Source organism: Corvus brachyrhynchos, unplaced genomic scaffold (assembly GCF_000691975.1).
Source record: "Corvus brachyrhynchos isolate BGI_N302 unplaced genomic scaffold, ASM69197v1 scaffold115, whole genome shotgun sequence".
Classification (NCBI taxonomy): domain Eukaryota; kingdom Metazoa; phylum Chordata; class Aves; order Passeriformes; family Corvidae; genus Corvus; species Corvus brachyrhynchos.
This window is the reverse complement of record NW_008239553.1, coordinates 22,724,972-22,736,137: the sequence shown is the minus strand read 5'-3', so window position 1 is coordinate 22,736,137 and position 11,166 is coordinate 22,724,972. Positions and strand designations below refer to the sequence as shown.

Below are 11,166 nucleotides of genomic sequence, written 5' to 3'. Positions count from 1 at the left end.
GGGTCCCGGTGCGAGCCCGGCTGCGCAGGGCTGGGCGGGCCGGAGCGCTGCCAAGTGCCTGTGCTAAAAATGGTCCTGCCGGGCCGCTGATCCCGATGTAAGGGCAGATGCAATGCCACACAGCAAGGGATTCTTCCTCTTCTCATTCACTAAGATTAACTCTAATTTTGTTTGGTTTGAGTTTTGTTATTTAACTATTTTTTAATTAATATTTAATTTTTTTTTTTTTAATTAACGTGTGCTAACAACTTTCACAACGCAAGGTGAGGGACTTGCCTGCAAAGCACCTAAGGGACCGGCATAGGTAGAAGGCGGAAGTGCCTTTTTTAGCTTTTTTAGCTGTATCAAACAGTACAAGAACGAGTTTGGCCGTAGCAGTGAACTATCAGTGAGTTGTAATCCAGTCTGGGTCACGAGGGACAAAGCCCTTCAGTTTTCATGGTCCTAGACTACCACTTAACCATATTCTATATACGTACATGGAAATTAGCAACAAATTTATGCGGTTCGTAAACTTCAATTACCCAATCTAAACAAAATTCAGCCAAAGCACCGAACTGAAGTTTACCATATGGCACTTTACCTGCTACTACTGTTTTATTTGGAGGAGACAGTGCAACAACATCTACCTTTTCTTGCGTTGCTCTGGCAGCGCTGTTTCTTGTGCAGTTGTGCCCCTTAAGGTTCACCTTTACTCTGCACTACGTTTTGATGTTTAAGACACCCTCATAGCAATAATAAGCCCATTTTCTATTTTATACATTTGCTTACAAAAATATTTTTAAGGCAGTTATGAACTAGGGGAAGATTTGTGAATCAAAGCTTTGAAAATACTCTTTAAAAACAATGGAAGTATTCTGGTTATTTTACTCATCATAACCCAAGTTCTTTAAGTCCAAGCAAATTTATGAGCACTGTTCTGAGAACTAAAGGAAGCTATTAGTTTCACTCAGAAAACCACAAAGAAACAAAACCAAACAAAAATTTTAAAATGCCACTCAGGTGTTTCCTGGCTGTTAAAAAAGCCCACAAAACAAAACCCCAAATCCTCACACCCTAAGTTCATCAGATTCTGTACTGCAAAGAGGCAGATGAAGAGCAGCTGACCTGACATTTTCTTGTGCTGTCTCATTTGGCATTAGATTACCCTGGAAACAAGGGAACTGCAGAGGGTTTATTTAAAAGGTTGGGGTTTTTTTTTAGGAGTTTCATTGCAGAACATAACTTGTAGCTGGCTTAAATTTGCACTGATGTTAATGTTATATCACAGAAAGAATTCTTACCGTTTTGATGATAATCATCACTGCTGACGATGCAGATTTTATTGTTTCTCTGATCTCAAGTGCATTCAAGCACAGAAGTATCTGATATATCCAGCCTCCTTCTGGTTTGATCATAAGGAATAAAACAAGTTTTACGTTACTATTGTCAACTTCATATAATTCCAACTGGTTTTTTTGGTTTTTGGGGTTTTTTTTTAAGATTGAAAATTTATTTTCCTTAAAATTAAGAAACTTAGCACTTACCATTAGTTGGAACATAGTTCTGGATGGCATCAGAGAAAGACTTTTTGACATCAGCTTCAGAGTCAGCTACTGAACTGTCCATTTTTATTTCAGAATTTACTGAAGTTATGGCTGTTGCTTTTGAATCTTGATCACTGTCACGTCCACTGTCTACAGCTACAATCATTTCATGTTCCTTCTCTGGTGTTTCTTCTAGTAGCTTTCTTCTGCCTACTCCTGCACATAATTGTGAAGAGAAATTATGGTTATTTTTAGAGGATTCAACTTACTCCTGTAAGATATTAACCTCTACAGAGATTTTAATTTTTTAATTTTTATTTTCCTCAACTTAAAGCCAAACACTAGAGTATCACATTAGAATAAATGTGCTACAGATTTATGATTTAAGAAACACTATACAAATAATGATGTCAGAATTTGAAGGATAGAGCTTTAAGAAAAACTTGTGTTGTAGTAAAGTAGTTAAAAATCAATGTTCAGGAAAAAATATGTTTGGTTTTGATAGTCTACAGGTTCCCTGGTCAGGGAGATCTCTTTCTTATATCCAGATACAACTGGGGTAAGCTTTAGAGGGAGAGCAGTTAAAATGCCACGTAGGATTAAAGATTAACAAATTCCCTCAAGATACCAAGTTTCACTGCAAAATACAAGAAACCACAGGCATGTTCATGCAGAAGTATGACTGAAGGCACCTGGCTGCCCCAGTTTTAGTGACTTGGAGTAAATTGCCTGGAGCCAATAAAATACTGCTTTCAAAAAAAACCCACACTGTGCTTACCCACAAGGAAAAAAAAATTACAAATTGTTTAATTTAATTATATGCTTCAGGACAGTACTGGCCAAAGATACACATCACAAATAGTCCAGTGGTCCAAATTCAAGACAAGTAATTTGCTCTTAAACTGTTACCATTATATTAACTTGTATTATCGGATCCTCGAAATATCATAAATCAGTCATTAACTGGTACGAGTTAGGCTCACTACATCTTCATTTTAAATCACCAGGAGGAGACAGTGTTGTATCTGTTGTATTTTTTTTCTGCAAACAAAGGATATTTTGTTCTTGCTAAATCTCTGTTAGTGAAACATTGCTCTAGTAACTTTAGCTGCAGTTTGGGCAGCACACTTAATTGTTATAGCAGACAAAACCTCTGGCAGCTCTAGAAGAACATTTCTTTTTTCTGTATATTTTCCCTGCTCAGTGTCCAAATTGTGCCCCTTTTGTGCAGATACAATGACCTGTTGCCTCCACACAGCATTATCTTTAGTTGAGTAAGCTGTGATTTCATGATGAATCTTTTCAAATGGCTCGTGCTGCTGCAGCAGTTTGCTGGCATCACAGAGATGCTCTAAGGGTTGCTTAATATCTTGTTTTAATTAAAATAAAATTGTTGAAATGCAATTAATGGGTTTGGTAAATCTGTTTGTCATACAATATTTGCCTGGTTTTTCTTTTTTCTGCACCTTCTCTATATTTAGTAGTATCTTAAATTGTTCGGATTCTTTTCCTTTTAATTCCCTCTCATTCTTCTGTGCAGTATTCAAGTGTACTAGTCCTAATGTTACTTCAATTTTCCTTTGGGTTTTTTTTGACCAAACATATATGCTTAGACTTTTTTTGACAGGCTTAACTGTTAGTTTTACTAAATATATTTGCAAAGGACCATGATGGTCTGGTAAAAATACTACTGAAACCCTTTTTGTTGGAGTATAATTGCTATTATTTGTATTTCTGGATTTTGACTCTTATTTTCAGAATCTTTCTTTTTTTTCTTCTCCTAGATAATTTTAGTAGCAGCATTTTTTTTGTTCAGCATTATTCATCCTTTCAGTTACAACAGTATCTTCTTTTTCAACATCTACTCTATCAGCCAGGTTTCTGAGCAATCCCAGGTTGCCAGGATTTAATTAATTAACTTCTTAAAATAGAAGTCTGGCTTTTTAGTTAGATGGCTTTAGGAGACACTAACTGTCTTTTTTTTTCTCTTTAAAAATATTTTCTATTTTAGAGGGCTCCCAGGGTAAAAGTTTACTCTTGGTCAGACTAATATCACATGACTCTTGCTTTTATTCTCAAGAAATTTTCTTTATAAATACTTTTTTGGACTTGGATTCATCTGAAGACTGGTATTACTTAGTCTTTTGAAGTAGTGTTTGATGATGCCTTTCAAAACTCAGATTAATTTTCTATGCTTTTGTATCTTGCACTGTCATGGTGGTTTGAATTGATAGGCCGAAATCTGAGGATGCAGATTTGTATTTTGTTTTACTGTATCACAGGTGATTTTTATATTTCTTTCTGAGATCTAGATTAAGACTGTCCATTCTCTGGTACCAGAAGCTGATGCTGGGAACTTGAATCTTCCCATCGTAGTTCTCCTCCACCTTCCTGGTGATGCACATTTATAGGAATTCGTTCAGTTTGTTGCTCCTCTCTGACAAGCTATAAGCAAGAGCATCAAGAGTTATCCAATCTTCTACTTGTTTGGTAGATTTTGTTGGAGTTTTTTTCTCCTCTGCCCTATTTGTTACTTTGCACTGCCAGCTGACAAGGAAAGATCATTCTTTTTGGAGGTATTTGCATTACTGTTACCTGATATGTTATGTTTAACCTTCTGATTTGAAGTGCCTTCAGTTTCTTTTCCCTGTGGTATTTTACCAAGGCTTACCAAGGCTTTTTTTTATTATGGAAACTTAGTTCTTCTCAGCTAGCAGTTTTTACCTTCCATTCTGAAACTCCGTATGTCTTCCAAATGGCCAGTTTCTTTGGAAATTTGATACCTATTAAACTGAGGCCATTGGATGAGGAATGAGGAGAGAAAGGTTGGTCTGGAGTCAGTTCTTGGGACTCCCCAGATTTCTGATGATGTCCATCATTAAAAATATCCTGACTGAAATATCTGATGCTATTTTCATAAAAACCCTGTTGGACATTTTTATTCTCTGATTTCTGAATTTCATCTTTTACATTACTATCCATTTTGAAATGGCTTTTAGATGCTGAATTTTTTTCTGCATCACAACCTTTGACTAGTTTGTCTTTCTCGGGTGTTTCCAGACTAAGACTCGGTTCACTGTCACATGAGGTCTTCTTGATGCCCAGACGATTATGTGCAGTTCCTGGTAGTTCCCCATAACTCTGCACTTGCCCTTCTTTGGCTGTTGAACTCTGAAGCTTCAGTATGTCCGCAGAATGACTAAAAGAGAGGCAATGGCTCTTCAGATATGAATTCAGATATGTCAGGCTTTCTTCCTGTATTTCTTGTGTCTGAGGGATCACAATTCAGAGTTGGGTTATGAGAAGAATAAATTTGATGCAATTGATTCATGTCCCTGTTGATTATCATGTTTGTCCATATTATAATTAATAAAACGATTATAGATATTTGTATACCAACCTGATTGGCCATGTCTTCTTTCTGACTCCTGATTTTTCTTTTCAGCTTCAGTGTTTTTCAGCACTTGGCTTTCTGATACCAAGTCTTCTTCTGAACTGTAAGGGTCAATTGGTTTATCTTTGTCACATGTTAATATATCAAAAGGTGATTCTGTGCTAATTGAGGTGTTTTTGGTGTCATTAAGAGTATGTACACTTGCTGGTATCTCCCCAGGACTTGGCCTGTTACTGTTTGAATCTGTTATTTGTGCATAATTCTCTTCATCTGTCGCTGCCTTAACTGTTTCCTTTGATTCTTTGTCCATATGTAATTCTTTCTGGTCTAAAGTCTGCTCTTCCTCATACTTATTTGCTTGATCCGTTGTTTGTCTGCTCCTCTGGTCCTCTGTAGCAATTGTAGCTTCCTCAGCATGGCCAAAATTAAGAACATTACTTAAACCCAAATTAAACCAGTTTGATTCGGATTCTTGGCTTTCGCTCTTTTCTTTTTCTGGCAATACCTCAGTGACTGTTGTTTCCTGTTCAGTATTAGAATGCTCAGGCACACCAGGAACTTTATGGATTTGTGGATCATTTTTTTCTGATACCAAATCAGCATCTTCTTTCTCTTCACTGTAATACAGAAAGTTTGTCAGTCCACCTTGAAACCAACCAGATGCAGGGGGTTCTTGTTCCTCCTTATCATTTGACTCCTGTAAATAGTTTTCAGCTGTTACCTCTATTTTTCTGCCTTGGTATTTATTTTCTTCTGCAGATTCAGTAATGACTTTTAAGGGCTCTTCATAATTTTCACTTTCTGTGGTAAACCATCCTGAAATCCAACTGGACTGAGTTTGAGCAGGTTCTAGTGGGAGACTGTTTTGCATTTGTGGCTCTTCAGTGTCGTCTTTTCTAACCAACTTTCTGTTTACAGATTCTTGAGTGTGAGATTCCTCTGAGTCATTTTCAGAAACTGATTCAGTTCTTTCTTCACTTTGTATGGAGTCTCTTGTATGTTTTAAGAGTTCATTTTCATGCAGCTTTGGTTCTGCATCAGACAATGAATATTCACTTTCTTTGTTGTAATCATATAATGTGTTGTCTTCATTTTCAAAAGTGTACTTATCTTCATGAAGACAAAGGAAATCCGTTTCCTAGAAGAATAATATTAACTTTTAAAATGTTCTAGTGTGTAATTTTCTATATCACCGTGTCCCACAGCAATATATATTGTCATTCTCTCTGTTATAACTTTACACAAAGAACTGTATTTAATTATATTATTCCTAAAGGTTCTGTATCTCTAATTATATAGAAATTACTTTAGAGGAGAATAAACACGCAAATGGAACAATAATAAAAACACATTTTGAATTATCTGAAATAAAATATTCATCGACAGTTGAATTTCTAACTGGCTATTAGATTTTTGATTGCTGTAAACTACATTGGAAAATCTGGTGATATTGGTTTACCTTAGTAAGCACTTCAACTTCTTCTCCAATTAAAACTTCCTCAACCTTCACAGCATCTCTTGGGAAATATCCAAAATCCTTTCCTTTCTGTAAAAAATAAAAAACTAATAAGAGCATTTAAACTTCAGGGATATATATGTTAGGTACTTGCATATGTGCTGGAAAATTATGGATTAACAATAAGTTTATAGAACTGCCCCCTATCTCCTTCATTCCGTTTTGTCAGAAGATTGGTTTGTTTTTCCTTCACAGAAGTGTTGCACTTGCCATTTCAGAAAGCAAGGGGAAGTATATTACTCCATACTATTATTTGTATTATTTCTATGAACATGTGTTTGTGCAGAACCAAGGCAGTAGCCTTAAAACTGCTTCAGCTGAAGACAGTGCTGTGTGCACTGATGGTCGCAGCCAGTTCCTTCTAAAATTGGCTGCAAATTTCCTATTGCCTCATATGGGAAAGAAGTCATGCCTTAATAACTGTTGACCCATAGTAAGTTACGAGGAAAGTAGGATATGAAATTCAGATATGAGGCCAGCAGCAGCTCAAGAGAAAATGACAATGAAGATGGCAACACTACAGAAAATAAGTTAATCATAGTGTCCAAAAGAATCAAGTCCCTCTGGCCGAGAAACCACTGCTGGCTTTACATCAAACCATTGCAGAGAGCCTTTAATGGAGGGATACTTCTTGGAAAGCAAGGAATAGTGAGGTACCTGCAAAGATACTCCTGGATGAAAGAAAGGAAGACAGAATTTCACTGTTAAACAATAAATGTGACAGTTTATTTGCAGAAAAAAAAAACCAACCCAAAAATTTACTAATATCTTGTGGTTTTGAAGCACTTACACAGTTTTACTAGCAGTAAAACTTTATTTGGATCAATGCATCCATTCCTTCTTAAATGACTGTTCTAACTTCATTGACACTTGTTCCAAGTCATTAAATATGCATGATACCTTCTCTGGGAGCTTTCCTTAAGCACTGAATTGTGAAGTCAAGTCCCAGTACTGGATGTCTTACCCACAGACCTGTAGGTAGGAACCTGACCTGATAGACCTGAGTGTTTTAAAGGGAACCAGATGAAATCATTACAGTCAAATGATAAGATGAAGGAAACAGAAAACTTGTATTCTGATCTTGACTTTGTTTCTCTGTGAGTGATCTTTGCCAAGATTTGATTTTCTCTTTCTATATAAAGGCAGTAACAATGACCCATCTCCCAAATACTGTATTGATCCATGACTGGTTAATATCCCAAAAGAGATAGAAGACCCTTAGAAGCAAGTAGACTGCAGTTGTTATGCTATTATTATATCTCAAATATTTATGGGGAAAGTCTTTCAGGTTGAAGTACTTACACTTCCTGTCCACAAGTTTTCATTTTTCCTTGAAAGTTTGGAGTATACCATGATCTCCTCCCCTGTTTTGAAGTTAAGATACCGGCAATCAGGTCCTAAGTAGTCTGTAGTGGCTTGAACTCGGCTCATTGCCTCTGGAATAATAAGTGGAAAGAAATAAACAAATACAGCATCCATTTTGTCTGAAGTCAGTTACTGAAGAAATCTGATATATATCAAATACGGATGTATTAGCAAACATTTTAATGTATGTACTTTGTTATGATACTTATCCATTTCTATCATCAAGTGGAAATCAACTAATGCAAAAAGCAGCCCTATCTTGCTTTCTTTCCTATGTACTGCAGACATCAAGGGGAAAAAAGCTCTTGTCCTATATGGACATTTTCCAGTGCTTGGCTTCCACTAGCCAAGGTTTTAATGCTTAAGTGTGTTTGCAGGATTAGCAAATTCAATTACTAAAGTCAGACCTAAACAGCTAAAAAGTATTTCCCAAGCATATTTATAATTTTATATTTTAGAAATTCTAAGTTAAACCTAGTATTTATTTCAGGGATTTTGTTCTGTATTTTGACTACATTTCTCTTATGACTAAAATAAATTTAAATTTAAGCAATATAAACCTTAAACCTCTTGTTAAAATGAAAGCTTCCAATTCAGTTTGAATTATTTAAGTCTTCTTTGTCTCCAAAGTTTTCTTTTTCCCCACAGAAACCACTACTGATATGCTCTGGTCAGTTTGGAGCCCATTTCTCATGCTGTTCACAAAGATAGACATCTCTGAACTCCCAGAACCTACTGGAGTTGTTATGGCTCCACAAGAAAATAGAAATCCATCAGCAGAGAAAATCTAAGGTCTCTTCCACTTCAGGAGAAGCTATTCACATTGAAAATATAACACTTAAGTCTGCCAAACCAATGGAAACAGCTTAGAAACTGCTTCAAGTATGATTATGACAGGTTTCACAACGGTAATCGGTGGATAATAAATGGAACATTATTTGCCCACTTGTGATTCAGGGGCTCTGCCTCCTGCAGAGTTATTTACTCTTTGAGAACTACATAATTAGTTACAGCACACACTTCACGTTAAAGAAGAAAAAATAAGTAAAGAGGAAATACTAACAGAGTGTTTTGTAAGAAGGATTACAAAAACCATCGCAAACCAGTTTGCTTACAGTAGAAAAAAACAGAGTTCTGCAGAATGGGCTAGATTGTACTATAAACAGATGATAAAGAGTCGTCTTTCTCAGTTTATAACCTATAATTTTTATTTTATTTATATTTTATTTTATTTCATACCTGTAAAGAATAAGTTAAAAATACTTTAAATCTGTTTTCTACTGCCCACTTGGGGACACCTGAGAAAAACTAGCTATTCAAAAGTATTTTTACTGAACTTTGATCTGTATATTCTTACACAACAATCCAGCAAGTATTTTTTTTCTCTTTTTGTTTTAAAAGTTTAAGCCTATTGCTCATAAATTTAGTATATTAACAACAAACATTTGCTATGGCTACTCATTTTCAGTCTGTTTCATTGATAATTTGAGATTATGATTCCTAATAGCTGCATATACACCACAGACTCCCTTTGAAAAAAACAAATTTTTACTTACTCTCACATTCTGGATCACCACACTTCTTCCATTCTGAAAGTACCTTTGTACTCTGCACACTTGCTAAAAATGAAATTACTAACAACAGAATTCTCTGATCCAAGATCCTTGACATCTTAGAGTAAATCCGGAATGCACTGAAACTGTGGAAACCGCATTGATGTGTGGTTAGCAAGAATATTCTACATTTTTCTTAGCCTAACAAAACATTTCAAGTAAACTTTCAATCCTATTTTCCTTCTCTGATCTGCTTAAACAGAAGTACACTATGCTAACCTGCTAACAATCTGCAGAGTCAGCTGTCCTGATTGTACACATGCATTAATAATTAACTATGTTCTGATAGCTAGGCTGATGTTTTGAATACAAAGGAAGTAGTTCTGGTCAAATCAAAATCTAGCCTCTATCCGATTCTTCTGCACTGAGTTTGCAGAAGACTGTGCCTGGGAAAATTCAACAGGAGTGGTATTAGGATTATTTCTAGATTATGAATGCATTTTTAATGTACCTCTTTCATCTGATTTTAAGGTGGTGTAGGGTGATGGCCAAGAAGCCTGGCAAGGTCTAAGACAGCCTACTGTCTACAGCCTATACCACATTCCTTGTACACTATCTTTGCAGATTGAGTTCTGCATAGTTGACGTCAAGAAAGGATGAGTGGGCTGAAGAAGGAGGCCCTGTGGAGATAGGATGGTCCTGTTTTGGCTCTGAAGGACTGAACAGAACAAAACAAAGTCATATAACTAGAACTTTGAAGGACACCATGGCCAAAAAAGTAACTTTTGCCTGAATAAGGGTTTAAATATTTAAATATTAAGGCACAAACCCTGAGAATGCTAATAAGATTAATGAAGCACATGCTACCACATACATGACTGTATTACTTATCCTCCACTTAAGATTATGCTACATGTAAAGAAGGAGGAGGAGAATAAGATTGAGCTGTATATAAGCCAGGTAGAATTTTCATGTACTTAGCAAAAGACCCAAAAAGGTCTTGGAGTCTGTTGGTGGGTTACTCTCCTCTCTTCACAAGCAGGGATGCCTGCTTGGTTAGCTTCTGCATGGGATTATTATTATTATCCAGGCTGACACAATATTATTGTTATTGTTAGAGCTCTGTCACATCTAGTGCTGTTTATCAACAGCAATTCCAAGTCTGTGTTTCTGTTGTTTCAATACACCAAACTATGTGTGCTATGTGTGAATCTGGGGCAGTGACGGTTCTTACTGAGCACAGCTTGACCTGTAGTTTTGGATTGGTAAATTGCACTATTTGTGAATCTGTGGTTGTGAAAGTTCTTATTGAACACAACCAGACCTATAGTGCCAAATTGATTATAATCATAAATCAAGCCCAGCCACATTCAGACCCTGTGATCTCTAAGGACCAGCTGGAAGAGATGGGATGTTATTTTCTGTCAAATTGATAGATGAACTATCAATTTTATGCTTATATTGATTTGCATTAATGCTAACATAGCTACTGAGTTTTCCAGCTTTTTTTTTTGTTGTCTCTTAAAAAAACTATTTTTTTCTGTGCACTGATATGTTTTAGATAATTTACAGCTGGTCATTGGGAACTTAGACCAGAAATTTTTTCCCCATATTATTTTGGAGCTCTCTCATGCACTAGATCTAAGTACAATCTATCCTTTAGTGTGGGGAATGCTTACTTGGCTCCAATGTCTTAAATGTGCCTGGCAGTTTTCAGGCTTGTAAGACAACTAGAAAATCCATATGCTATCTCTGCATCATATATCACAGAGCAGTATAGCAAAGCTAAGCAAATGACATGCCCTGCTTTTT

The 11,166-nt window shown here is 36.1% G+C and overlaps 1 protein-coding gene across 1 annotated transcript in view; it reads right to left on the bottom strand.

Moving 5' to 3' along the window:
• LOC103620862 (cTAGE family member 5) overlaps positions 1–9,631 on the bottom strand; it is a 36,350-nt gene extending 26,719 nt beyond the window's left edge. Inside the window, exons 1-6 of the mRNA XM_017741915.1 lie at positions 9,358–9,631; positions 7,739–7,872; positions 6,380–6,466; positions 4,927–6,058; positions 1,527–1,742; positions 1,284–1,384 (exon numbers count right to left, since the gene is read on the bottom strand). Coding sequence (XP_017597404.1) covers positions 1,284–1,384; positions 1,527–1,742; positions 4,927–6,058; positions 6,380–6,466; positions 7,739–7,872; positions 9,358–9,472 — 1,785 coding nt within the window. The 5' untranslated portion in view covers positions 9,473–9,631. The remainder of the gene's footprint in view (positions 1–1,283; positions 1,385–1,526; positions 1,743–4,926; positions 6,059–6,379; positions 6,467–7,738; positions 7,873–9,357) is intronic.
• Between the last annotated feature and the right edge of the window lie 1,535 nt (positions 9,632–11,166).